Genomic DNA, 24,153 nt, shown 5'->3' with positions numbered 1-24,153 from the left:
CCATCCAAAAAATGGCAAACTTCAAATTAGGGGGGCTAACCCGTACCTAACCCCCCACCTGACACCCCCAATATCTTGGGAACGAAAGGAGATCTAACGTTAATTTTTGCTGATCAAACCGGATCTAATGAATATCTATCAGAATCCATCCAAAAAATGGCAAACTTCAAATTAGGGGGGGCTAACCCGTACCTAACCCCCCACCTGACACCCCCAATATCTCAGGAACGAAAGGAGATCCAACGTTAATTTTTGCTGATCAAACCGGATCTAACGAATATCTATCAGAATCCATCCAAAAAACTGCAAATTTCAAATTAGGGGGGGCTAACCCCCCACCGCCCCCCCCCCAATATCTCGGGAACGAAAGGAGATCTATCGTTAATTTTTGCTGATCAAACCGGATCTAACGAATATCTATCAGAATCCATCCAAAAAACAGCAAATTTCAAATTAGGGGGGGCTAACCCCCCACCGCCCCCCCCCAATATCTAGGGAACGAAAGGAGATCTAACGTTAATTTTTGCTGATCAAACCGGATCTAACGAATATCTATCAGAATCCATCCAAAAAACGGCAAATTTCATAGTTGGGGGGGCTAGCTACGGGTTAGCCCCCCCTGGAAAAGATCGTAAATATCTCATTTTGTAGGGGTGATCTAACGTTAGTTTTGGTTGATCAAACCGGATCTAACAAAGATCTAACGAATGTAATCATTTTTTACCCAAATTCTCACTAAGGGGGGGCTAACCCGGGGGTGGTCTTAAACCTTGGTGACGCCAGCATTCCCCTCAGATCCGTGTGCACCCGGGATCTGCCCATCCCCCTAGAGGATCCTGCCCGGCAACCCACAGCAACCAATCAGAGCGCAGAACCAATACAGGTCATGTGCACCTGTGATAGTGAGAGCCGCATTGTGATTGGCTGTCACTCACCACAGAAGAAGTCAGGGAAATTCTGACAGAAAATGTCCACAAAATCGTGAGGTAAAGAGGACGGGGCCCCGGGGGAGGAGGATGGGCCCTAGGAAAAGAGGACGGGCCCTGGGAAAGGAGGATGGGGCCCCGGGGGTGGAGGACGGGCCCTGGGAAAGGAGGACGGGGCCCTGGGGGAGGAGGACGGGCCTTGGGAAAAGAGGACGGGGCCCTGGGGGAGGAGGACGGGCCCTGGGAAAAGAGGACGGGGCCCCAGGAGGAAAGGCTATTCTTAGGCTATGTGCACACGTTGCGGATTCCGCTGCGGTTTTTTCCGCGTGGAAACGCAGGTAAAGTGACCTGCGGTTTTGCTGCGTTTTGCCCTGCGGTTTCACACCTCTACTATGTTAAAGGTGTGAAACCGCAGCAGAATCCGCAGAAATAATTGACATGCTGTGGAAAAAAAACCGCAGCAAAACCGCGCGGAAAAAACCGCAGCATGAGCACTGCGGTTTTGAAAACCCATAGGCTAACATGGTAAAGTACCATATCTGCGGAACTGCTGCGGTTCCGCAGGGCCAAAACCGCAGCAAAACCGCAGCGTGTGCACATAGCCTTATGATTCCGTCTGCTGTCCTGTGTATCTAATCTCTCCTGCGGTACAGGCTGTCCTGTGTATCTGATCTCTCCTGCGGTACATGCTGCGCTCCTGTGTATCTGATCTGTCCTGTGGTACAGGCTGTGCTGTGTATCTAATCTCTCCTGCGGTACATGCTGCTGTCCTGTGTATCTGATCTCTCCTGCGGTACAGGCTGTGCTGTGTATCTAATCTCTCCTGCGGTACATGCTGCTGTCCTGTGTATCTGATCTCTCCTGCGGTACAGGCTGTGCTGTCCTGTGTATCTGATCTCTCCTGCGGTACAGGCTGTGCTGTCCTGTGTATCTGATCTCTCCTGCGGTACAGGCTGCTGTCCTGTGTATCTGATCTCTCCTGCGGTACAGGCTGTGCTGTGTATCTGATCTCTCCTGCGGTACAGGCTGCTGTCCTGTGTATCTGATCTCTCCTGCGGTACAGGCTGCTGTCCTGTGTATCTGATCTCTCCTGCGGTACAGGCTGCTGTCCTGTGTATCTATTTTCTCCTGCGGTACAGGCTGCTGTCCTGTGTATCTGATCTCTCCTGCGGTACAGGCTGCTGTCCTGTGTATCTGATCTCTCCTGCGGTACAGGCTGCTGTCCTGTGTATCTGATCTCTCCTGCGGTACATGCTGCTGTCCTGTGTATCTGATCTCTCCTGTGGTACAGGCTGTGCTGTGTATCTAATCTCTCCTGTGGTACAGGCTGTGCTGTGTATCTAATCTCTCCTGCGGTACATGCTGCTGTCCTGTGTATCTGATCTCTCCTGTGGTACAGGTTGTTCTGTGTATCTGATCTCTCCTGCGGTACAGGCTGTGCTGTCCTGTGTATCTGATCTCTCCTGCGGTACAGGCTGCTGTCCTGTGTATCTAATCTCTCCTGCGGTACAGGCTGCTGTCCTGTGTATCTGATCTCTCCTGCGGTACAGGCTGCTGTCCTGTGTATCTAATCTCTCCTGCGGTACAGGCTGCTGTCCTGTGTATCTGATCTCTCCTGCGGTACAGGCTGCTGTCCTGTGTCTCTGATCTCTCCTGCGGTACAGGCTGTGCTGTCCTGTGTATCTGATCTCTCCTGCGGTACAGGCTGCTGTCCTGTGTATCTATTTTCTCCTGCGGTACAGGCTGCTGTCCTGTGTATCTGATCTCTCCTGCGGTACAGGCTGCTGTCCTGTGTATCTGATCTCTCCTGCGGTACAGGCTGCTGTCCTGTGTATCTGATCTCTCCTGCGGTACAGGCTGCTGTCCTGTGTATCTGATCTCTCCTGCGGTACAGCCTGCTGTCCTGTGTATCTGATCTCTCCTGCGGTACAGGCTGCTGTCCTGTGCATCTGATCTCTCCTGCGGTACAGGCTGCTGTCCTGTGTATCTGATCTCTCCTGCGGTACAGGCTGTGCTGTCCTGTGTATCTGATCTCTCCTGCGGTACAGGCTGCTGTCCTGTGTATCTGATCTCTCCTGCGGTACAGGCTGTGCTGTCCTGTGTATCTAATCTCTCCTGCGGTACAGGCTGCTGTCCTGTGTATCTGATCTCTCCTGCGGTACAGGCTGCTGTCCTGTGTATCTGATCTCTCCTGCGGTACAGGCTGCTGTCCTGTGTATCTGATCTCTCCTGCGGTACAGGCTGTGCTGTGTATCTAATCTCTCCTGTGGTACAGGCTGTGCTGTGTATCTAATCTCTCCTGCGGTACATGCTGCTGTCCTGTGTATCTGATCTCTCCTGTGGTACAGGCTGTCCTGTGTATCTGATCTCTCCTGCGGTACAGGCTGCTGTCCTGTGTATCTGATCTCTCCTGTGGTACAGGCTGTGCTGTGTATCTAATCTCTCCTGTGGTACAGGCTGTGCTGTGTATCTAATCTCTCCTGCGGTACATGCTGCTGTCCTGTGTATCTGATCTCTCCTGTGGTACAGGCTGTCCTGTGTATCTAATCTCTCCTGCGGTACAGGCTGCTGTCCTGTGTATCTGATCTCTCCTGTGGTACAGGCTGTTCTGTGTATCTGATCTCTCCTGCTGTACAGGCTGTGCTGTCCTGTGTATCTGATCTCTCCTGCGGTACAGGCTGCTGTCCTGTGTATCTAATCTCTCCTGCGGTACAGGCTGCTGTCTTGTGTATCTGATCTCTCCTGCGGTACAGGCTGTGCTTTCCTGTGTATCTGATCTCTCCTGCGGTACAGGCTGCTGTCCTGTGTATCTGATCTCTCCTGCGGTACAGGCTGCTGTCCTGTGTATCTGATCTCTCCTGGGGTACAGGCTGTGCTGTCCTGTGTATCTGATCTCTCCTGCGGTACAGGCTGTCCTGTGTATCTGATCTCTCCTGCGGTACAGGCTGCTGTCCTGTGTATCTGATCTCTCCTGCGATACAGGCTGCTGTCCTGTGTATCTGATCTCTCCTGCGGTACAGGCTGCTGTCCTGTGTATCTGATCTCTCCTGCGGTACAGGCTGTGCTGTCCTGTGTATCTGATCTCTCCTGCGGTACAGGCTGTGCTGTCCTGTGTATCTAATCTCTCCTGCGGTACAGGCTGTGCTGTCCTGTGTATCTAATCTCTCCTGCGGTACAGGCTGCTGTCCTGTGTATCTGATCTCTCCTGCGGTACAGGCTGCTGTCTTGTGTATCTCTCCTGCGGTACAGGCTGCTGTCCTGTGTATCTGATCTCTCCTGCGGTACAGGCTGCTGTCCTGTGTATCTGATCTCTCCTGCGGTACAGGCTGTGCTGTCCTGTGTATCAGATCTCTCCTGCGGTACAGGCTGTGCTGTGTATCTGATCGCTCCTGCGGTACAGGCTGCTGTCCTGTGTATCTGATCTCTCCTGCGGTACAGGCTGTGCTGTGTATCTGATCTCTCCTGCGGTACAGGCTGCTGTCCTGTGTATCTGATCTCTCCTGCGGTACAGGCTGCTGTCCTGTGTATCTGATCTCTCCTGCGGTACAGGCTGCTGTCCTGTGTATCTGATCTCTCCTGCAGTACAGGCTGCTGTCCTGTGTATCTGATCTCTCCTGCGGTACAGGCTGTGCTGTCCTGTGTATCTGATCTCTCCTGCGGTACATGCTGCTGTCCTGTGTATCTGATCTCTCCTGTGGTACAGGCTGTCCTGTGTATCTAATCTCTCCTGCGGTACAGGCTGCTGTCCTGTGTATCTGATCTCTCCTGCGGTACAGGCTGTGCTGTGTATCTGATCTCTCCTGTGGTACAGGCTGTCCTGTGTATCTAATCTCTCCTGCGGTACAGGCTGCTGTCCTGTGTCTCTGATCTCTCCTGCGGTACAGGCTGTGCTGTCCTGTGTATCTGATCTCTCCTGCGGTATAGGCTGCTGTCCTGTGTATCTGATCTCTCCTGCGGTACAGGCTGCTGGCCTGTGTATCTGATCTCTCCTGCGGTACAGGCTGCTGTCCTGTGTATCTGATCTCTCCTGCAGTACAGGCTGCTGTCCTGTGTATCTGATCTCTCCTGCGGTACAGGCTGCTGTCCTGTGTATCTGATCTCTCCTGCGGTACAGGCTGTGCTGTCCTGTGTATCTGATCTCTCCTGCGGTACAGGCTGTGCTGTCCTGTGTATCTGATCTCTCCTGCGGTACATGCTGCTGTCCTGTGTATCTGATCTCTCCTGCGGTACAGGCTGCTGTCCTGTGTATCTAATCTCTCCTGCGGTACAGGCTGCTGTCCTATGTATCTGATCTCTCCTGCGGTACATGCTGCTATCCTGTGTATCTGATCTCTCCTGTGGTACAGGCTGTGCTGTGTATCTAATCTCTCCTGCGGTACATGCTGCTGCCCTGTGTATCTGATCTCTCCTGTGGTACAGGCTGTCCTGTGTATCTAATCTCTCCTGCGGTACAGGCTGCTGTCCTGTGTATCTGATCTCTCCTGCGGTACAGGCTGCTGTCCTGTGTATCTGATCTCTCCTGCGGTACAGGCTGCTGTCCTGTGTATCTGATCTCTCCTGCGGTACAGGCTGTGTGGTCCTGTGTATCTGATCTCTCCTGCGGTACAGGCTGCTGTCCTGTGTATCTGATCTCTCCTGCGGTACAGGCTGCTGTCCTGTGTATCTGATCTCTCCTGCGGTACAGGCTGCTGTCCTGTGTATCTGATCTCTCCTGCGGTACAGGCTGCTGTCCTGTGTATCTGATCTCTCCTGCGGTACAGGCTGTGCTGTCCTGTGTATCTGATCTCTCCTGCGGTACAGGCTGCTGTCCTGTGTATCTGATCTCTCCTGCGGTACAGGCTGCTGTCCTGTGTATCTGATCTCTCCTGCGGTACAGGCTGCTGTCCTGTGTATCTGATCTCTCCTGCGGTACATGCTGCTGTCCTGTGTATCTGATCTCTCCTGTGGTACAGGCTGTGCTGTGTATCTAATCTCTCCTGTGGTACAGGCTGTGCTGTGTATCTAATCTCTCCTGCGGTACATGCTGCTGTCCTGTGTATCTGATCTCTCCTGTGGTACAGGTTGTTCTGTGTATCTGATCTCTCCTGCGGTACAGGCTGTGCTGTCCTGTGTATCTGATCTCTCCTGCGGTACAGGCTGCTGTCCTGTGTATCTAATCTCTCCTGCGGTACAGGCTGCTGTCCTGTGTATCTGATCTCTCCTGCGGTACAGGCTGCTGTCCTGTGTATCTAATCTCTCCTGCGGTACAGGCTGCTGTCCTGTGTATCTGATCTCTCCTGCGGTACAGGCTGCTGTCCTGTGTATCTGATCTCTCCTGCGGTACAGGCTGCTGTCCTGTGTATCTGATCTCTCCTGCGGTACAGGCTGCTGTCCTGTGTATCTGATCTCTCCTGCGGTACAGGCTGTGTGGTCCTGTGTATCTGATCTCTCCTGCGGTACAGGCTGCTGTCCTGTGTATCTGATCTCTCCTGCGGTACAGGCTGCTGTCCTGTGTATCTGATCTCTCCTGCGGTACAGGCTGCTGTCCTGTGTATCTGATCTCTCCTGCGGTACAGGCTGCTGTCCTGTGTATCTGATCTCTCCTGCGGTACAGGCTGTGCTGTCCTGTGTATCTGATCTCTCCTGCGGTACAGGCTGCTGTCCTGTGTATCTGATCTCTCCTGCGGTACAGGCTGCTGTCCTGTGTATCTGATCTCTCCTGCGGTACAGGCTGCTGTCCTGTGTATCTGATCTCTCCTGCGGTACATGCTGCTGTCCTGTGTATCTGATCTCTCCTGTGGTACAGGCTGTGCTGTGTATCTAATCTCTCCTGTGGTACAGGCTGTGCTGTGTATCTAATCTCTCCTGCGGTACATGCTGCTGTCCTGTGTATCTGATCTCTCCTGTGGTACAGGTTGTTCTGTGTATCTGATCTCTCCTGCGGTACAGGCTGTGCTGTCCTGTGTATCTGATCTCTCCTGCGGTACAGGCTGCTGTCCTGTGTATCTAATCTCTCCTGCGGTACAGGCTGCTGTCCTGTGTATCTGATCTCTCCTGCGGTACAGGCTGCTGTCCTGTGTATCTAATCTCTCCTGCGGTACAGGCTGCTGTCCTGTGTATCTGATCTCTCCTGCGGTACAGGCTGCTGTCCTGTGTATCTGATCTCTCCTGCGGTACAGGCTGCTGTCCTGTGTATCTGATCTCTCCTGCGGTACAGGCTGCTGTCCTGTGTATCTGATCTCTCCTGCGGTACAGGCTGTGTGGTCCTGTGTATCTGATCTCTCCTGCGGTACAGGCTGCTGTCCTGTGTATCTGATCTCTCCTGCGGTACAGGCTGCTGTCCTGTGTATCTGATCTCTCCTGCGGTACAGGCTGCTGTCCTGTGTATCTGATCTCTCCTGCGGTACAGGCTGCTGTCCTGTGTATCTGATCTCTCCTGCGGTACAGGCTGTGCTGTCCTGTGTATCTGATCTCTCCTGCGGTACAGGCTGTGCTGTCCTGTGTATCTGATCTCTCCTGCGGTACAGGCTGCTGTCCTGTGTATCTGATCTCTCCTGCGGTACAGGCTGCTGTCCTGTGTATCTGATCTCTCCTGCGGTACATGCTGCTGTCCTGTGTATCTGATCTCTCCTGTGGTACAGGCTGTGCTGTGTATCTAATCTCTCCTGTGGTACAGGCTGTGCTGTGTATCTAATCTCTCCTGCGGTACATGCTGCTGTCCTGTGTATCTGATCTCTCCTGTGGTACAGGTTGTTCTGTGTATCTGATCTCTCCTGCGGTACAGGCTGTGCTGTCCTGTGTATCTGATCTCTCCTGCGGTACAGGCTGCTGTCCTGTGTATCTAATCTCTCCTGCGGTACAGGCTGCTGTCCTGTGTATCTGATCTCTCCTGCTGTACAGGCTGCTGTCCTGTGTATCTGATCTCTCCTGCGGTACAGGCTGTGCTGTCCTGTGTATCTGATCTCTCCTGCGGTACAGGCTGTGCTGTCCTGTGTATCTGATCTCTCCTGCGGTACAGGCTGTCCTGTGTATCTGATCTCTCCTGCGGTACAGGCTGCTGTCCTGTGTATCTGATCTCTCCTGCGGTACAGGCTGTCCTGTGTATCTGATCTCTCCTGCGGTACAGGCTGCTGTCCTGTGTATCTGATCTCTCCTGCTGTACAGGCTGCTGTCCTGTGTATCTGATCTCTCCTGCGGTACATGCTGCTGTCCTGTGTATCTGATCTCTCCTGCGGTACAGGCTGTGCTGTCCTGTGTATCTGATCTCTCCTGCGGTACAGGCTGTGCTGTCCTGTGTATCTGATCTCTCCTGCGGTACAGGCTGCTGTCCTATGTATCTGATCTCTCCTGCGGTACATGCTGCTATCCTGTGTATCTGATCTCTCCTGTGGTACAGGCTGTGCTGTGTATCTAATCTCTCCTGCGGTACATGCTGCTGCCCTGTGTATCTGATCTCTCCTGTGGTACAGGCTGTCCTGTGTATCTAATCTCTCCTGCGGTACAGGCTGCTGTCCTGTGTATCTGATCTCTCCTGCGGTACAGGCTGCTGTCCTGTGTATCTGATCTCTCCTGCGGTACAGGCTGCTGTCCTGTGTATCTGATCTCTCCTGCGGTACAGGCTGCTGTCCTGTGTATCTGATCTCTCCTGCGGTACAGGCTGCTGTCCTGTGTATCTGATCTCTCCTGCGGTACAGGCTGTGCTGTCCTGTGTATCTAATCTCTCCTGCGGTACAGGCTGCTGTCCTGTGTATCTGATCTCTCCTGCGGTACAGGCTGCTGTCCTGTGTATCTGATCTCTCCTGCGGTACAGGCTGTGCTGTCCTGTGTATCTGATCTCTCCTGCGGTACAGGCTGCTGTCCTGTGTATCTGGTCTCTCCTGCGGTACAGGCTGTGCTGTCCTGTGTATCTAATCTCTCCTGCGGTACAGGCTGCTGTCCTGTGTATCTGATCTCTCCTGCGGTACAGGCTGTGCTGTCCTGTGTATCTGATCTCTCCTGCGGTACAGGCTGTGCTGTCCTGTGTATCTGATCTCTCCTGCGGTACAGGCTGTGCTGTCCTGTGTATCTGATCTCTCCTGCGGTACAGGCTGTGCTGTCCTGTGTATCTGATCTCTCCTGCGGTACAGGCTGCTGTCCTGTGTATCTGGTCTCTCCTGCGGTACAGGCTGTGCTGTCCTGTGTATCTAATTTCTCCTGCGGTGCAGGCTGCTGTCCTGTGTATCTGATCTCTCCTGCGGTACAGGCTGTGCTGTCCTGTGTATCTGATCTCTCCTGCGGTACAGGCTGCTGTCCTGTGTATCTGATCTCTCCTGCGGTACAGGCTGTGCTGTCCTGTGTATCTGATCTCTCCTGCGGTACAGGCTGCTGTCCTGTGTATCTGATCTCTCCTGTGGTACATGCTGCTGTCCTGTGTATCTGGTCTCTCCTGCGGTACAGGCTGTGCTGTCCTGTGTATCTAATCTCTCCTGCGGTACAGGCTGCTGTCCTGTGTATCTGATCTCTCCTGCGGTACAGGCTGTGCTGTCCTGTGTATCTGATCTCTCCTGCGGTACAGGCTGTGCTGTCCTGTGTATCTGATCTCTCCTGCGGTACAGGCTGTGCTGTCCTGTGTATCTGATCTCTCCTGCGGTACAGGCTGTGCTGTCCTGTGTATCTGATCTCTCCTGCGGTACAGGCTGCTGTCCTGTGTATCTGATCTCTCCTGCGGTACAGGCTGTGCTGTCCTGTGTATCTGATCTCTCCTGCGGTACAGGCTGCTGTCCTGTGTATCTGATCTCTCCTGCGGTACAGGCTGTGCTGTGTATCTGATCTCTCCTGCGGTACAGGCTGCTGTCCTGTGTATCTGATCTCTCCTGCGGTACAGGCTGTGCTGTGTATCTGATCTCTCCTGCGGTACAGGCTGCTGTCCTGTGTATCTGATCTCTCCTGAGGTACAGGCTGCTGTCCTGTGTATCTGATCTCTCCTGCGGTACAGGCTGCTGTCCTGTGTATCTGATCTCTCCTGCTGTACAGGCTGCTGTCCTGTGTATCTGATCTCTCCTGCAGTACAGGCTGCTGTCCTGTGTATCTGATCTCTCCTGCGGTACAGGCTGTGCTGTCCTGTGTATCTGATCTCTCCTGCGGTACATGCTGCTGTCCTGTGTATCTGATCTCTCCTGTGGTACAGGCTGTCCTGTGTATCTAATCTCTCCTGCGGTACAGGCTGCTGTCCTGTGTATCTGATCTCTCCTGAGGTACAGGCTGCTGTCCTGTGTATCTGATCTCTCCTGCGGTACAGGCTGTGCTGTGTATCTGATCTCTCCTGCGGTACAGGCTGCTGTCCTGTGTATCTAATCTCTCCTGCGGTACAGGCTGTGCTGTCCTGTGTATCTGATCTCTCCTGCGGTACAGGCTGCTGTCCTGTGTATCTGATCTCTCCTGTGGTACAGGCTGCTGTCCTGTGTATCTGATCTCTCCTGCGGTACAGGCTGCTGTCCTGTGTATCTAATCTCTCCTGCGGTACAGGCTGCTGTCCTGTGTATCTGATCTCTCCTGCGGTACAGGCTGCTGTCCTGTGTATCTGATCTCTCCTGCGGTACAGGCTGCTGTCCTGTGTATCTGATCTCTCCTGCGGTACAGGCTGCTGTCCTGTGTATCTGATCTCTCCTGCGGTACAGGCTGTGCTGTCCTGTGTATCTGATCTCTCCTGCAGTACAGGCTGCTGTCCTGTGTATCTAATCTCTCCTGCGGTACAAGCTGTGCTGTCCTGTGTATCTGATCTCTCCTGCGGTACAGGCTGCTGTCCTATGTATCTGATCTCTCCTGCGGTACATGCTGCTATCCTGTGTATCTGATCTCTCCTGTGGTACAGGCTGTGCTGTGTATCTAATCTCTCCTGCGGTACATGCTGCTGCCCTGTGTATCTGATCTCTCCTGTGGTACAGGCTGTCCTGTGTATCTAATCTCTCCTGCGGTACAGGCTGCTGTCCTGTGTATCTGATCTCTCCTGAGGTACAGGCTGCTGTCCTGTGTATCTGATCTCTCCTGCGGTACAGGCTGTGCTGTGTATCTGATCTCTCCTGCGGTACAGGCTGCTGTCCTGTGTATCTAATCTCTCCTGCGGTACAGGCTGTGCTGTCCTGTGTATCTGATCTCTCCTGCGGTACAGGCTGCTGTCCTGTGTATCTGATCTCTCCTGCGGTACAGGCTGCTGTCCTGTGTATCTGATCTCTCCTGCGGTACAGGCTGCTGTCCTGTGTATCTAATCTCTCCTGCGGTACAGGCTGCTGTCCTGTGTATCTGATCTCTCCTGCGGTACAGGCTGCTGTCCTGTGTATCTGATCTCTCCTGCAGTACAGGCTGCTGTCCTGTGTATCTGATCTCTCCTGCGGTACAGGCTGCTGTCCTGTGTATCTGATCTCTCCTGCGGTACAGGCTGTGCTGTCCTGTGTATCTGATCTCTCCTGCAGTACAGGCTGCTGTCCTGTGTATCTAATCTCTCCTGCGGTACAAGCTGTGCTGTCCTGTGTATCTGATCTCTCCTGCGGTACAGGCTGCTGTCCTATGTATCTGATCTCTCCTGCGGTACATGCTGCTATCCTGTGTATCTGATCTCTCCTGTGGTACAGGCTGTGCTGTGTATCTAATCTCTCCTGCGGTACATGCTGCTGCCCTGTGTATCTGATCTCTCCTGTGGTACAGGCTGTCCTGTGTATCTAATCTCTCCTGCGGTACAGGCTGCTGTCCTGTGTATCTGATCTCTCCTGAGGTACAGGCTGCTGTCCTGTGTATCTGATCTCTCCTGCGGTACAGGCTGTCCTGTGTATCTGATCTCTCCTGCAGTACAGGCTGCTGTCCTGTGTATCTGATCTCTCCTGCGGTACAGGCTGCTGTCCTGTGTATCTGATCTCTCCTGCGGTACAAGCTGCTGTCCTGTGTATCTGATCTCTCCTGCGGTACATGCTGCTATCCTGTGTATCTGATCTCTCCTGTGGTACAGGCTGTGCTGTGTATCTAATCTCTCCTGCGGTACATGCTGCTGTCCTGTGTATCTAATCTCTCCTGCGGTACAGGCTGCTGTCCTGTGTATCTGATCTCTCCTGCGGTACAGGCTGTCCTGTGTATCTAATCTCTCCTGCGGTACAGGCTGCTGTCCTGTGTATCTGATCTCTCCTGCGGTACAGGCTGCTGTCCTGTGTATCTGATCTCTCCTGCGGTACAGGCTGTCCTGTGTATCTGATCTCTCCTGCGGTACAGGCTGTCCTGTGTATCTAATCTCTCCTGCGGTACAGGCTGCTGTCCTGTGTATCTGATCTCTCCTGCGGTACAGGCTGCTGTCCTGTGTATCTGATCTCTCCTGCGGTACAGGCTGCTGTCCTGTGTATCTGATCTCTCCTGCGGTACAGGCTGCTGTCCTGTGTATCTGATCTCTCCTGCGGTACAGGCTGCTGTCCTGTGTATCTGATCTCTCCTGCGGTACAGGCTGTCCTGTGTATCTGATCTCTCCTGCGGTACAGGCTGTCCTGTGTATCTAATCTCTCCTGCGGTACAGGCTGCTGTCCTGTGTATCTGATCTCTCCTGCGGTACAGGCTGCTGTCCTGTGTATCTGATCTCTCCTGCGGTACAGGCTGTCCTGTGTATCTGATCTCTCCTGCAGTACAGGCTGTCCTGTGTATCTGATCTCTCCTGCGGTACAGGCTGCTGTCCTGTGTATCTGATCTCTCCTGCGGTACAGGCTGCTGTCCTGTGTATCTGATCTCTCCTGCGGTACAGGCTGCTGTCCTGTGTATCTGATCTCTCCTGCGGTACAGGCTGCTGTCCTGTGTATCTGATCTCTCCTGCGGTACAGGCTGCTGTCCTGTGTATCTGATCTCTCCTGCGGTACTGGCTGCCCTGTGTATCTGATCTCTCCTGCGGTACAGGCTGCTGTCCTGTGTATCTGATCTCTCCTGCGGTACAGGCTGTGCTGTCCTGTGTATCTGATCTCTCCTGCGGTACTGGCTGCCCTGTGTATCTAATCTCTCCTGCGGTACAGGCTGCTGTCCTGTGTATCTGATCTCTCCTGCGGTACGGGCTGTGCTGGCTGTCCCGTGTGTGGATGCGGTAGGTCCTCCGTCCTCACTGTCTGATCCTGGCAGTGTATTCCGGGTGCAGGAGCTTCTCACCCGCTCTCGGGTCACTGTGTCCCGGATGCTGCAGTGAGGCTGAGCTGCCGCCTCCCCCGCTGTCATTGGCTGCGCCCGCTGCGGGTGAGCAGGGCGGGTCCCGGGCGCAGCATCAGTGCGGTCCGGCAGAGCCCGGAGCAGCAGCAGCATGGACTCCTCCCGCAGCATCCAGCAGGAGATCACCTCCCTGAAAGGTAAGCCGGCCCGCAGCGATGGGGCTAACGATCGCTAGGGAGCAGGGTCCAGCAGAACCCCCTAGACTAAGGAGCAGGGTCCAGCAGAGCCCCCCTAGACTAGGGAGCAGGGTCCAGCAGAGCCCCCCTAGACTAGGGAGCAGGGTCCAGCAGAGCCCCCTAGACTAGGGAGCAGGGTCCAGCAGAGCCCCCCTAGACTAGGGAGCAGGGTCCAGCAGAGCCCCCCTAGACTAGGGAGCAGGGTCCAGCAGAGCCCCCCTAGACTAGGGAGCAGGGTCCAGCAGAGCCCCCCTAGACTAGGGAGCAGGGTCCAGCAGAGCCCCCCCAGACTAGGGAGCAGGGTCCAGCAGAGCCCCCCCAGACTAGGGAGCAGGGTCCAGCAGAGCCCCCCCAGACTAGGGAGCAGGGTCCAGCAGAGCCCCCCCAGACTAGGGAGCAGGGTCCAGCAGAGCCCCCCCAGACTAGGGAGCAGGGTCCAGCAGAGCCCCCCCAGACTAGGGAGCAGGGTCCAGCAGAGCCCCCCCAGACTAGGGAGCAGGGTCCAGCAGAGCCCCCCCAGACTAGGGAGCAGGGTCCAGCAGAGCCCCCCCCCCCAGACTAGGGAGCAGGGTCCAGCAGAGCCCCCCCCTAGACTAGGGAGCTGGGTCCAGCAGAGCCCCCCCCCTAGACTCGGGAGCAGGGTTCAGCAGAGCCCCCCCCTAGACTAGGGAGCAGGGTCCAGCAGAGCCCCCCCCTAGACTAGGGAGCTGGGTCCAGCAGAGCCCCCCCAGACTAGGGAGCAGGGTCCAGCAGAGCCCCCCCCCTAGACTCGGGAGCAGGGTCCAGCAGAGCCCCCCCCTAGACTCGGGAGCAGGGTCCAGCAGAGCCCCCCCCTAGACTAGGGAGCTGGGTCCAGCAGAGCCCCCCCAGACTAGGGAGCAGGGTCCAGCAGAGCCCCCCCCCTAGACTCGGGAGCAGGGTCCAGCAGAGCCCCCCCCTAGACTCGGGAGCAGGGTTCAGCAGAGCCCCCCCCCTAGACTCGGGAGCAGGGTTCAGCAGAGCCCCCCCCCCCAGACTAGGGAGCAGGGTCCAGCAGAGCCCCCCCCTAGACTAGGGAGCTGGGTCCAGCAGAGCCCCCCCCCTAGACTCGGGAGCAGGGTCCAGCAGAGCCCCCCCCCCTAGACTCGGGAGCAGGGTTCAGCAGAGCCCCCCCCCTAGACTCGGGAGCAGGGTTCAGCAGAGCCCCCCCCCCCAGACTAGGGAGCAGGGTCCAGCAGAGCCCCCCCCTAGACTAGGGAGCTGGGTCCAGCAGAGCCCCCCCCCTAGACTCGGGAGCAGGGTTCAGCAGAGCCCCCCCCCTAGACTCGGGAGCAGGGTTCAGCAGAGCCCCCCCCTAGACTAGGGAGCAGGGTCCAGCAGAGCCCCCCCCTAGACTAGGGAGCTGGGTCCAGCAGAGCCCCCCCAGACTAGGGAGCAGGGTCCAGCAGAGCCCCCCCCCTAGACTCGGGAGCAGGGTCCAGCAGAGCCCCCCCCTAGACTCGGGAGCAGGGTTCAGCAGAGCCCCCCCCCTAGACTCGGGAGCAGGGTTCAGCAGAGCCCCCCCCTAGACTTGGGAGCAGGGTCCAGCAGAGCCCCCCTAGACTAGGGAGCAGGGTCCAGCAGAGCCCCCCTAGACTAGGGAGCAGGGTCCAGCAGAGCCCCCCCCCCCTAGACTCGGGAGCAGGGTTCAGCAGAGCCCCCCCCCTAGACTCGGGAGCAGGGTTCAGCAGAGCCCCCCCCCTAGACTAGGGAGCAGGGTCCAGCAGAGCCCCCCCCCTAGACTAGGGAGCAGGGTCCAGCAGAGCCCCCCCCCTAGACTAGGGAGCAGGGTCCAGCAGAGCCCCCCCCCTAGACTAGGGAGCAGGGTCCAGCAGAGCCCCCTAGACTCGGGAGCAGGGTTCAGCAGAGCCCCCCCCCTAGACTAGGGAGCAGGGTCCAGCAGAGCCCCCTAGACTCGGAAGCAGGGTTCAGCAGAGCCCCCCCTAGACTAGGGAGCAGGGTCCAGCAGAGCCCCTGAAATTGGAGAACTGAGCCCCAAAAGTGACCCAGTGGAGTCAGCATCGGACCAAGACTACGGCAGCGGAGCTCCCCAATTGTGACTTGGGCTGATCAATGCCCAGAGCCCCCAGGAGTCAGCCGAGCACAGCCCCCTCCCCAGTGTATAGTGTCCGAGATAAGATCTATACAGGACCCCTCTCCCAAAGCCCCTCCATTGTGTCAAGTGACTTGACTGAGCCACCCAGTACTGACCAAGTTCAGTACTACCCAGGACCCCGAGATTGGCGAGCAGAGCTCAGCAACGCACCCCACATGTGGCCCACTACTGGAGATTATGCTTAGTGAGCCCCCCGGTAGTGGCTGAGCAGGCAGAGGCCAGCAGGGGACTGGGGGGCTCCGGCCGTTTACTCATCCTGGAGATCCTGACTGAGCAGATGGGAACACCAGACCCCCAGATTGGTGACAGAGCCCAGTACAGGACATCCCCTTATCTAGGCGAGCCCCCAGTGAGGACCATGCAGGTTCTAATGCAGGAACCCCATGACTGATGAGCAGAGTATCGGACCCCCTGCAGAGATAAATGTGGCCAAGCAGAGCCCCCCAAGCCTTTACAGGAACCTAATAGGATTATATTGATAAAAGGCAGAATGCAGACCCCAACACAACATCCCATTCACTGAGCAAAATCTGATACAGGACCACCTCCCTCAAGTCAAGGAGACCCCTGAAAGAATGCTGCCTTGGATTCTAACATTTATAAAGAGTCCACTCCTTGGCGTACTCATCCTAATTACTGATTATATCACCCCCAGCAGCCCCTCTCTGACCCCAGTGCAATGCTGGGACCCTTCCACCTGTGGCAGCATCGGGGCGAGCTGTGTACAGGGGGGCAGCCACCGCCGCTGCTGAATCAGCTGTCTGTGCTGCAGCTACAATGCGGGGCTCGCAGACACATGGCAGCCCCCTTCATCACCTCTGTGTACCACATGGGTGGGGAAGTGAGGCACATACTTATCACTATGGTGACGAGTGGGGCGATGGGAAATGTACAGGCGGACGTAGGGGATATCTGTGGGGTCAGTGATCTGTACGGTCCATTGGGGTTAGTGATATCTGTGGGGTCAGTGATCTGTAGGGTCCTGTGGGGTTGGTGATATCTGTGGGGTCAGTGATCTGTAGGGTCCTGTGGGGTTGGTGATATCTGTGGGGTCAGTGATCTGTAGGGTCCTGTGGGGTTGGTGATATCTGTGGGGTCAGTGATCTGTACGGTCCTGTGGGGTCAGTGATCTGTACGGTCCTTTGGGGTTAGTGATATCTGTGGGGTCAGTGATCTGTACGGTCCTGTGGGGTTAGTAATATCTGTGGGGTCAGTGATCTGTACGGTCCTGTGGGGTCAGTGATCTGTACGGTCCTGTGGGGTCAGTGATATCTGGGGTCAGTGATCTGTACGGTCCTGTCGGGTTGGTGATATCTGTGGCGTCAGTGATCTGTAGGGTCCTGTGGGGTCAGTGATCTGTACGTTCCTGTGGGGTTGGTGATATCTGTGAGGTCAGTGATCTGTAGGGTCCTGTGTGGTTGGTGATATCTGTGGGGTCAGTGATCTGTAGGGTCCTGTGGGGTTGGTGATATCTGTGGGGTCAGTGATCTGTAGGGTCCTGTGGGGTTGGTGATATCTGTGGCGTCAGTGATCTGTAGGGTCCTGTGGGGTCAGTGATCTGTAGGGTCCTATGGGGTTGGTGATATCTGTGGGGTCAGTGATCTGTAGGGTCCTGTGGGGTTGGTGATATCTGTGGAGTCAGTGATCTGTAGGGTCCTGTGGGGTTGGTGATATCTGTGGGGTCAGTGATCTGTAGGGTCCTGTGGGGTTGGTGATATCTGTGGGGTCAGTGATCTGTAGGGTACTGTGGGGTTGGTGATATCTGTGGGGTCAGTGATCTGTAGGGTCCTTTGGGGTTGGTGATATCTGTGGGGTCAGTGATCTGTAGGGTCCTGTGGGGTTGGTGATATCTTTGGGGTCAGTGATCTGTAGGGTCCTGTGGGGTTGGCGATATCTGTGGGGTCAATGATCTGTAGGGTACTGTGGGGTTGGCGATATCTGTGGGGTCAGTGATCTGTAGGGTCCTGTGGGGTTGGCGATATCTGTGGGGTCAGTGATCTGTAGGGTCCTGTGGGGTTGGTGATATCTGTGGGGTCAGTGATCTGTAGGGTCCTGTGGGGTTGGTGATATCTGTGGGGTCAGTGATCTGTAGGGTCCTGTGGGGTTGGTGATATCTGTGGGGTCAGTGATCTGTAGGGTCCTCTGGGGTTGGTGATATCTGTGGGGTCAGTGATCTGTAGGGTCCTGTGGGGTTGGTGATACCTGTGGGGTCAGTGATCTGTGGGGTTGGTGATATCTGTGGGGTCAGTGATCTGTAGGGTCCTGTGGGGTTGGTGATATCTGTGGGGTCAGTGATCTGTACGGGCCTGTGGGGGCGGTGATATCTGTGGGGTCAGTGATCTGTACGGTCCTGTGGGGGCTAGTGATATTTGTAGGATCAGGGTTATCTGTAGGGTCAATTATATCTCTAGGGTCAGTGATCTGTAGGGACCTATGGAGTCAGTGATATTTGTAGTTTCTGTGGAGTCAGTGATATCTGTAGGGTCAGTGATCTGTACGGTCTTGTGGGGTCAGTTCAGTGATATCTGTGGGGTCAATTGATATCTGTAGGGTCAGTGATATCTCTAGGGTCAATGATATCTGTGGGGACAGTGATATCTGTAGGTTCAGTGATCTGTAGGGTTCTGTGGGGTCAGTGATATCTGTGGGGTCAGTGATATCTGTAGGATCAGTGATATCTGTAGGGTTCTATGGAGTGAGTGATATCTACAGTTATCTGTGAGGTCAGTGATATCTCTAGGGTCAGTGATCTGTAGGGTCCTGTCACTGTGGGGTCAGTGATATCTGTAGTATTCTTTGACGTCAGTGATCTGTAGGGTCAGTGATCTGTAGGGTCCTGTTGGTTCAGTGATATCTGTGGGGTCAGTGATCTTTGTGAGGTCAGTGATATCTCTAGGATCAGTGATCTGTACGGTCCCATGGGGTCAGCGATATCTGTGGGGTCAGTGCTCTCTGTAGCGTCCTGTAGAGTAAATAATATCTGTGGCGACCGTGATATTTGTTTGGTCAGTGATCTGTAGAGTCAATGATGTTTGTAGGGTCAGTGATATCTGTAGGGTCACTGATCAGTATGGTCCTGAATGGTCCATATAATTTCTGGTTCTTGCTGTGTTCTAAATTCTATTGTTTTGGCTTTCTGCATGACACACCTTCTTAATCAGGGGAATATCTGGTGGTTTCCCAGACAGTTATCTTATCACTGCCAGACTTATGGGCCTTTCTCACATAGCGAGATCGCTATAGCGTCACCGATTTTGTGACGCAATGGCGATCTCGCTTTGTGTGACACGTACCTGCGATCGGCCCCCCGCTGATCGTGCTCGAGTGGCCTGGGCCATTTTTTCGTTGTTGGCGTCCCGCTGGCCGGAATGCATCGCTGTGTTCGGCGCCGACTAGCGACGTCGGTGACGCAGAACTCATGGACGCAGGCGAAAGTCGTCAGAATCACTGTGGTGTGACAGGTAACAGCGACCCCCCACGGATCGCTGTATCGCTGCTGCGTCGCTGGAGAGATCTGCCTGTTTGGCAGCTCACTAGTGACCATTTAGCGAGGCACCAGCTATCCTGACCAGGTCGTATCGTTGTCGGGATCGCTGGTGCATCGCTAAATGCAACGGGGCCCTTAAGTCCCTATAATCAGGTACCAGGAGGGTCCAGGTGGAGGAGGAGATACTCCAATCCTCTGTAACCTCCACTCCTAGAGACATGACTTCCATCCCTCTGTAACCTCCACTTCTGGAGACGCGTCCTCCATTTCTGCGTTACCTCCACTCCTGGAGAAGTGTCCTCCATCCCTGTGTATCCTCCTTTCCTGAAGAAGCGTCCTCCACTCCTGGAGAAGCGTCCTCCATCCCTCTGTAACCTCCACTAATGGATAAGCGTCCTCCATCCCTGTGTAACCTTCACTCATAGAGAAGCGTCCTCCATCCCTGTGTAACCTCTACTCGTTTAGATGCGTCCTCCATCCCTTTGTACCCTCTACTCCTGGAGATGTGTCCTCCATCCCTCTGTGCCCTCTACTCCTGGAGAAGCGTTCTCCATCCATCTGTGACCTCTAATCCTGGAGAAGCGTCTTCCATCCCTCTTTGCCCTTTACTCCTGGAGTAGCGTCCTCCATCCCTCTGTGCCCTCTACTCCTGGAGATGCGTTCTCCATCCCTCTGTGCCCTTTACTACGTGAGACGCATCCTCCATCCCCCTCTGCCCTCTACTCCTGGAGACGTGTTCTCCATCCCTCTGTGCCCTCTAATCCTGGAGAAGCGTCCTCCATCCCACTGTGCCCTCTAATCCCGTAGGAGCGACCTCCATCCCTCTGTGCCCTTTACTCCTGGAGAAGCGTCCTCCATCCCTCTGTGCCCTTTACTCCTGTAGACGCGTCCTCCATCCCTCTGTGCCCTCTACTCCTGGGAAAGCATCCTCCATTACTCTGTGCCCTTGACTCCTGGGAAAGCGTCCTCCATTACTCTGTGCCCTCTACTGGAGACGCGTCCTCCATCCCTCTGTGCCCTTTACTCCTGGAGACGCGTCCTCCATCCCTCTCTGCCCTCTAATCCCGGGGGAAGCGTCCACCATCCCTCTGTGCCCTTTACTTCTGGAGAAGTGTCCTCCATCCCTCTGTGCCCTTTACTCCTGGAGAAGTGTCCTCCATCCCTCTGTGCCCTTTACTCCTGAAGAAGCGTCCTCCATTTCTCTGCCCTCTACTGGAGACACGTCCTCCATTCCTCTGTGCCCTCTAATCCTGGAGATGCGTCCTCCATCCCTCTGTGCCCTCTAATCCTGGTGATGCGTCTTCCATCCCTCTGTGCCCTCTAATTCTGGAGATGCGTCCTCCATCCCTCTGTGCCCTCTAATCCTGGTGATGCGTCTTCCATTCCTCTGTGTCCTCTAATCCTGGAGATGCGTCCTCCATCCCTCTGTGCCCTGTAATCCTGGTGATGCGTCTTCCATCCCTCTGTGCCCTGTAATCCTGGAGATGCGTCTTCCATCCCTCTGTGCCCTCTAATCCTGGAGATGCGTCCTCCATCCCTCTGTGCCCTCTAATCCTTATGTTCTCTTGCAATCCACTTTCACCGACCAATCCCCCCTCCATCACGACTCATATACATCAGCTCCTCTCTCTTTGTTTCTCCCATGTACAGCTCCCATGCACTTCTCACCTTCTTAAAAAGCCTCAGCCCATCTTGCCCAAACACACTGCACATAAAATCTTCATACAATTCCAAAAACTACTTGCTCTTTATCTTCCTGCTCCTACTGATTTCAGGGGACATCTCCCCCAACCCCGGTCCACCATCCCCCAACCTCAACCCCTACCCTACCTCACATCGAAACCTTAATAATCTTACTAATATCACTTGCACTCCTTCATCTCCTTCTTTCAATTGTGCCCTTTGGAATCCACGGTCTGTATGCAACAAGCTTCCTTTCCTACACAATTACTTTCTGAAAAACTCTCTGAATTTGTTGGCCCTCACGGAAACCTGGATTCAGGATTCTGACACTGTCTCTCCTGCTGCCATATCCCATGGTGGCTTACAATTCTCCCATTCCCCGAGACCGACAAATAGACCTGGTGGTGGAGTCGGCATACTCCTGTCCCCACAATGCACTTTCCAGGTTATCCCCTCAGTTCCATCACTCTCATTCCCTTCTTTTGAAGTCCACACCATCAGGCTCTTTCGTCCCCTCTCCCTCAGAGTAGCGGTCATATACCGGCCCCCAGGCTCACCCACCCACTTCCTGGACCATTTCTCTGCCTGGCTGCCGCACTTCATGTCCTCAGAACTACCAACCCTTATCCTGGGAGACTTCAACATCCCCATTAACAGCCCCACTTCCACATCTGCATCCCAGCTTCTATCACTAACCACTTCTCTAGGCTTCTCTCAGCTCTCAACCTCTGAAACACACAAAGACGGTAACACCCTGGACCTGGTTTTCGCCCGGCTCTGCTCAATCTCCTACCTAGATAACTCACCGCTTCCCCTCTCTGACCACAACATTCTCTCCTTTACACTCACAAATCCTCGCTCACCCCAGCACCCTCCTACCTACCATTCAGTCAGAAATCTACAAGCCATTAACCCTCATACACTTTCAGACTCCCTACACTCATCATTGTCCCCAATCTCTTCTTTGTCCTGTCCTGATCTGGCTGTACATCACTTCAATGACACTCTTAGAAGCACCCTTGACCAAGTAGCTCCCCTCACCCTCAGAACCTCCAAACACAGAGTGAAACAGCCCTGGCTCACATCGCAAACCCGATTTCTCCAGCGATGCTCTAGGTGTGCTGAACGCTTATGGAGGAAAACACACACACCAGAAGACTTCATACACTTCAAATTTATGTTAAGGACATATAACTCTGCCCTTCACCTCGCCAAACAGACCTACTTCACCACCCTGATCTCCTCACTATCCAACAACCCCAAGAAACTTTTTGACACCTTTCACTCCCTCCTCAGGCCAAAAGCACAAGCCCCTATCACAGACATTTGCGCTGATGACCTGGCCTCCCACTTTATAGAGAAAATAGACAATATCCGTCAGGAAATCCGCTCCCAATCACCAAGTTCAGTGACTCCCATCCCTCCCTGCATTTCCCCTGGCTCACTCTCCACATTTGCTCCCATCACAGAAGAAGTCGTCTCCAGGCTCCTCTCCTCTTCTCGTCCAACTACATGCACAACCGACCCCATTCCCTCACATCTCCTCCAGTCTCTCTCCCCAGTCGTCACAACTCACCTAACTACAATCTTTAATCTCTCCCTCTCCTCTGGCATTTTCCCCTCCTCCTTCAAACACTCTATCATTACTCCATTACTAAAGAAACCCACCCTTGACCCATCCTGCACAAACAACTACAGACCAGTCTCCAATCTCCCCTTCATCTCTAAACTCTTGGAGCGCCTGATATACTCACGCCTTACCCGTTACCTCTCCACTCACTCCCTCCTAGACCCTTCACAGTCCGGTTTCCGCCCCCTACATTCGACAGAAACTGCACTCATCAAAGTGACCAATGACCTTCTGACAGCAAAACGTAATGGTGACCATTCTCTGCTCATTCTTCTCGACCTTTCTGCAGCTTTCGACACTGTTGACCATCCTCTCCTACTCTCTAGGATCCAGTCACTAGGCATTAAGGACACTGCTCTTTCCTGGTTCTCCTCCTATCTTTCCGACCGCTCCTTCAGTGTTCTGTTTTCTGGCTCCACTTCATCTCCTCTTCCTCTCACTGTTGGGGTACCTCAGGGCTCAGTCCTTGGCCCCCTTCTCTTCTCTCTCTATACAGCCCCAATTGGACAGACCATCAGCAGATTTGGCTTTCAGTACCATCTTTATGCTGATGACACACAACTGTACACATCATCCCCTGACCTTACCTCCGCTGTACTACAGAACGCCACTGACTGTCTGTCTGCAGTCTCCAACATCATGTCTGCTCTCTATCTGAAACTCAACCTCTCCAAAACTGAACTTCTTCTGCTCCCACCATCTACTAACCTCCCTAAATCTGACATTTCCCTCTCTGTGGGTGGCACCATAATAACACCCCGACAGCAGGTGCGCTGTCTGGGTGTTATGTTCGACTCCGATCTCTCCTTCACCTCCCATATACAATCTCTTGCCCGCTCATGCCGCTTACACCTAAAGAACATCTCTAGAATCCGCCCTTTTCTCACCATGGAAACAACAAAAACTCTCACTGTCGCCCTGATCCACTCCCGCCTAGACTACTGTAATGCTCTATTAATTGGCCTCCCTCTCACTCGACTCTCCCCTCTCCAGTCTATCCTTAATGCAGCAGCCAGGGTTGTCCATCTGGCTAATCGTTTCTCAGACGCGTCCGCTCTTCGCCGGTCGTTACACTGGCTGCCAATTCATTACAGGGTACAATTCAAAGTACTTGTTCTCACCCACAAAGCTCTCCACAGTGCGGCACCCCCTTACATCTCCTCCCTCATTTCTGTCTATCGGCCTAACCGACCGCTGCGCTCTGCAAATGACTTTCGACTAACCTCTGCCCTAATCCGTACCTCCCACTCCCGACTCCAAGACTTCTCCCGTGCTGCGCCAATCCTCTGGAATGCTCTACCCCAAAATATTAGGACCATCCACAATTTGCATAGTTTTAGGCGCTCGCTCAAAACACATTTGTTCAGAGCGGCCTATCACATTCAGTAATCAAAGTCATGTTTGTGTGTGTGTAGCCCATTCACTATCTCCATCTAACCCCCACCCCCTGAAGATGGCTGGACCGTCATTGTAAATACATCATTGTAAATACAAACCTGTGCTTTGTATCCCCCCCACCTCATTGTAGATTGTAAGCTCCACGAGCAGGGTCGTCTTATTTCGCTTTAATTATTGTATTGTTAACGTTGTTACTTATGACTGTTGTGTTTGAAACTGTTCAACTGTAAAGCGCTGCGGAATATGTTGGCGCTATATAAATAAAGATTATTATTATTATTATTAATCCTGGTGATGCGTCTTCCATCCCTCTGTGCCCTCTAATCCTGGTAATGCGTCTTCCATCCCTCTGTGCCCTCTAATCCTGGAGATGCATCCTCCATCCCTCTGTGCCCTCTAATCCTGGTGATGCGCCATCCATCCCTCTGTGTGCTCTAATCCTGGAGATGCGTCCTCCATCCCTCTGTGTGCTCTAATCCTGGAGATGCGTCCTCCATCCCTCTGTGCCCTCTAATCCTGGTGATGCGCCTTCCATCCCT

At 54.2% G+C, this 24,153-nt stretch overlaps 1 protein-coding gene across 8 annotated transcripts in view; it reads left to right on the top strand.

Annotated features, from left to right (window-relative positions):
* The window catches only part of PLEC (plectin), a 475,125-nt gene that overhangs the window by 176,779 nt on the left and 274,193 nt on the right, over nt 1-24,153 (top strand). For 2 of the 8 annotated variants that reach the window (XM_073543323.1, XM_073543322.1), the window contains exon 1: nt 12,966-13,243. The exons of the other annotated variants lie outside the window; for them this stretch is intronic. In XM_073543323.1, the coding sequence (XP_073399424.1) occupies nt 13,198-13,243 (46 nt within the window). In that variant the 5' untranslated portion in view covers nt 12,966-13,197. Of the gene's footprint in view, nt 1-12,965; nt 13,244-24,153 lie in introns of those variants that run through there. 8 annotated transcript variants of the gene reach the window in all.

Source organism: Dendrobates tinctorius, unplaced genomic scaffold (genome assembly GCF_039654945.1).
Source record: "Dendrobates tinctorius isolate UK_male_01 unplaced genomic scaffold, ASM3965494v1 ptg000130l, whole genome shotgun sequence".
NCBI classification, from domain to species: Eukaryota; Metazoa; Chordata; class Amphibia; order Anura; family Dendrobatidae; genus Dendrobates; species Dendrobates tinctorius.
This window is presented reverse-complemented; position numbering and strand designations above follow the sequence as displayed.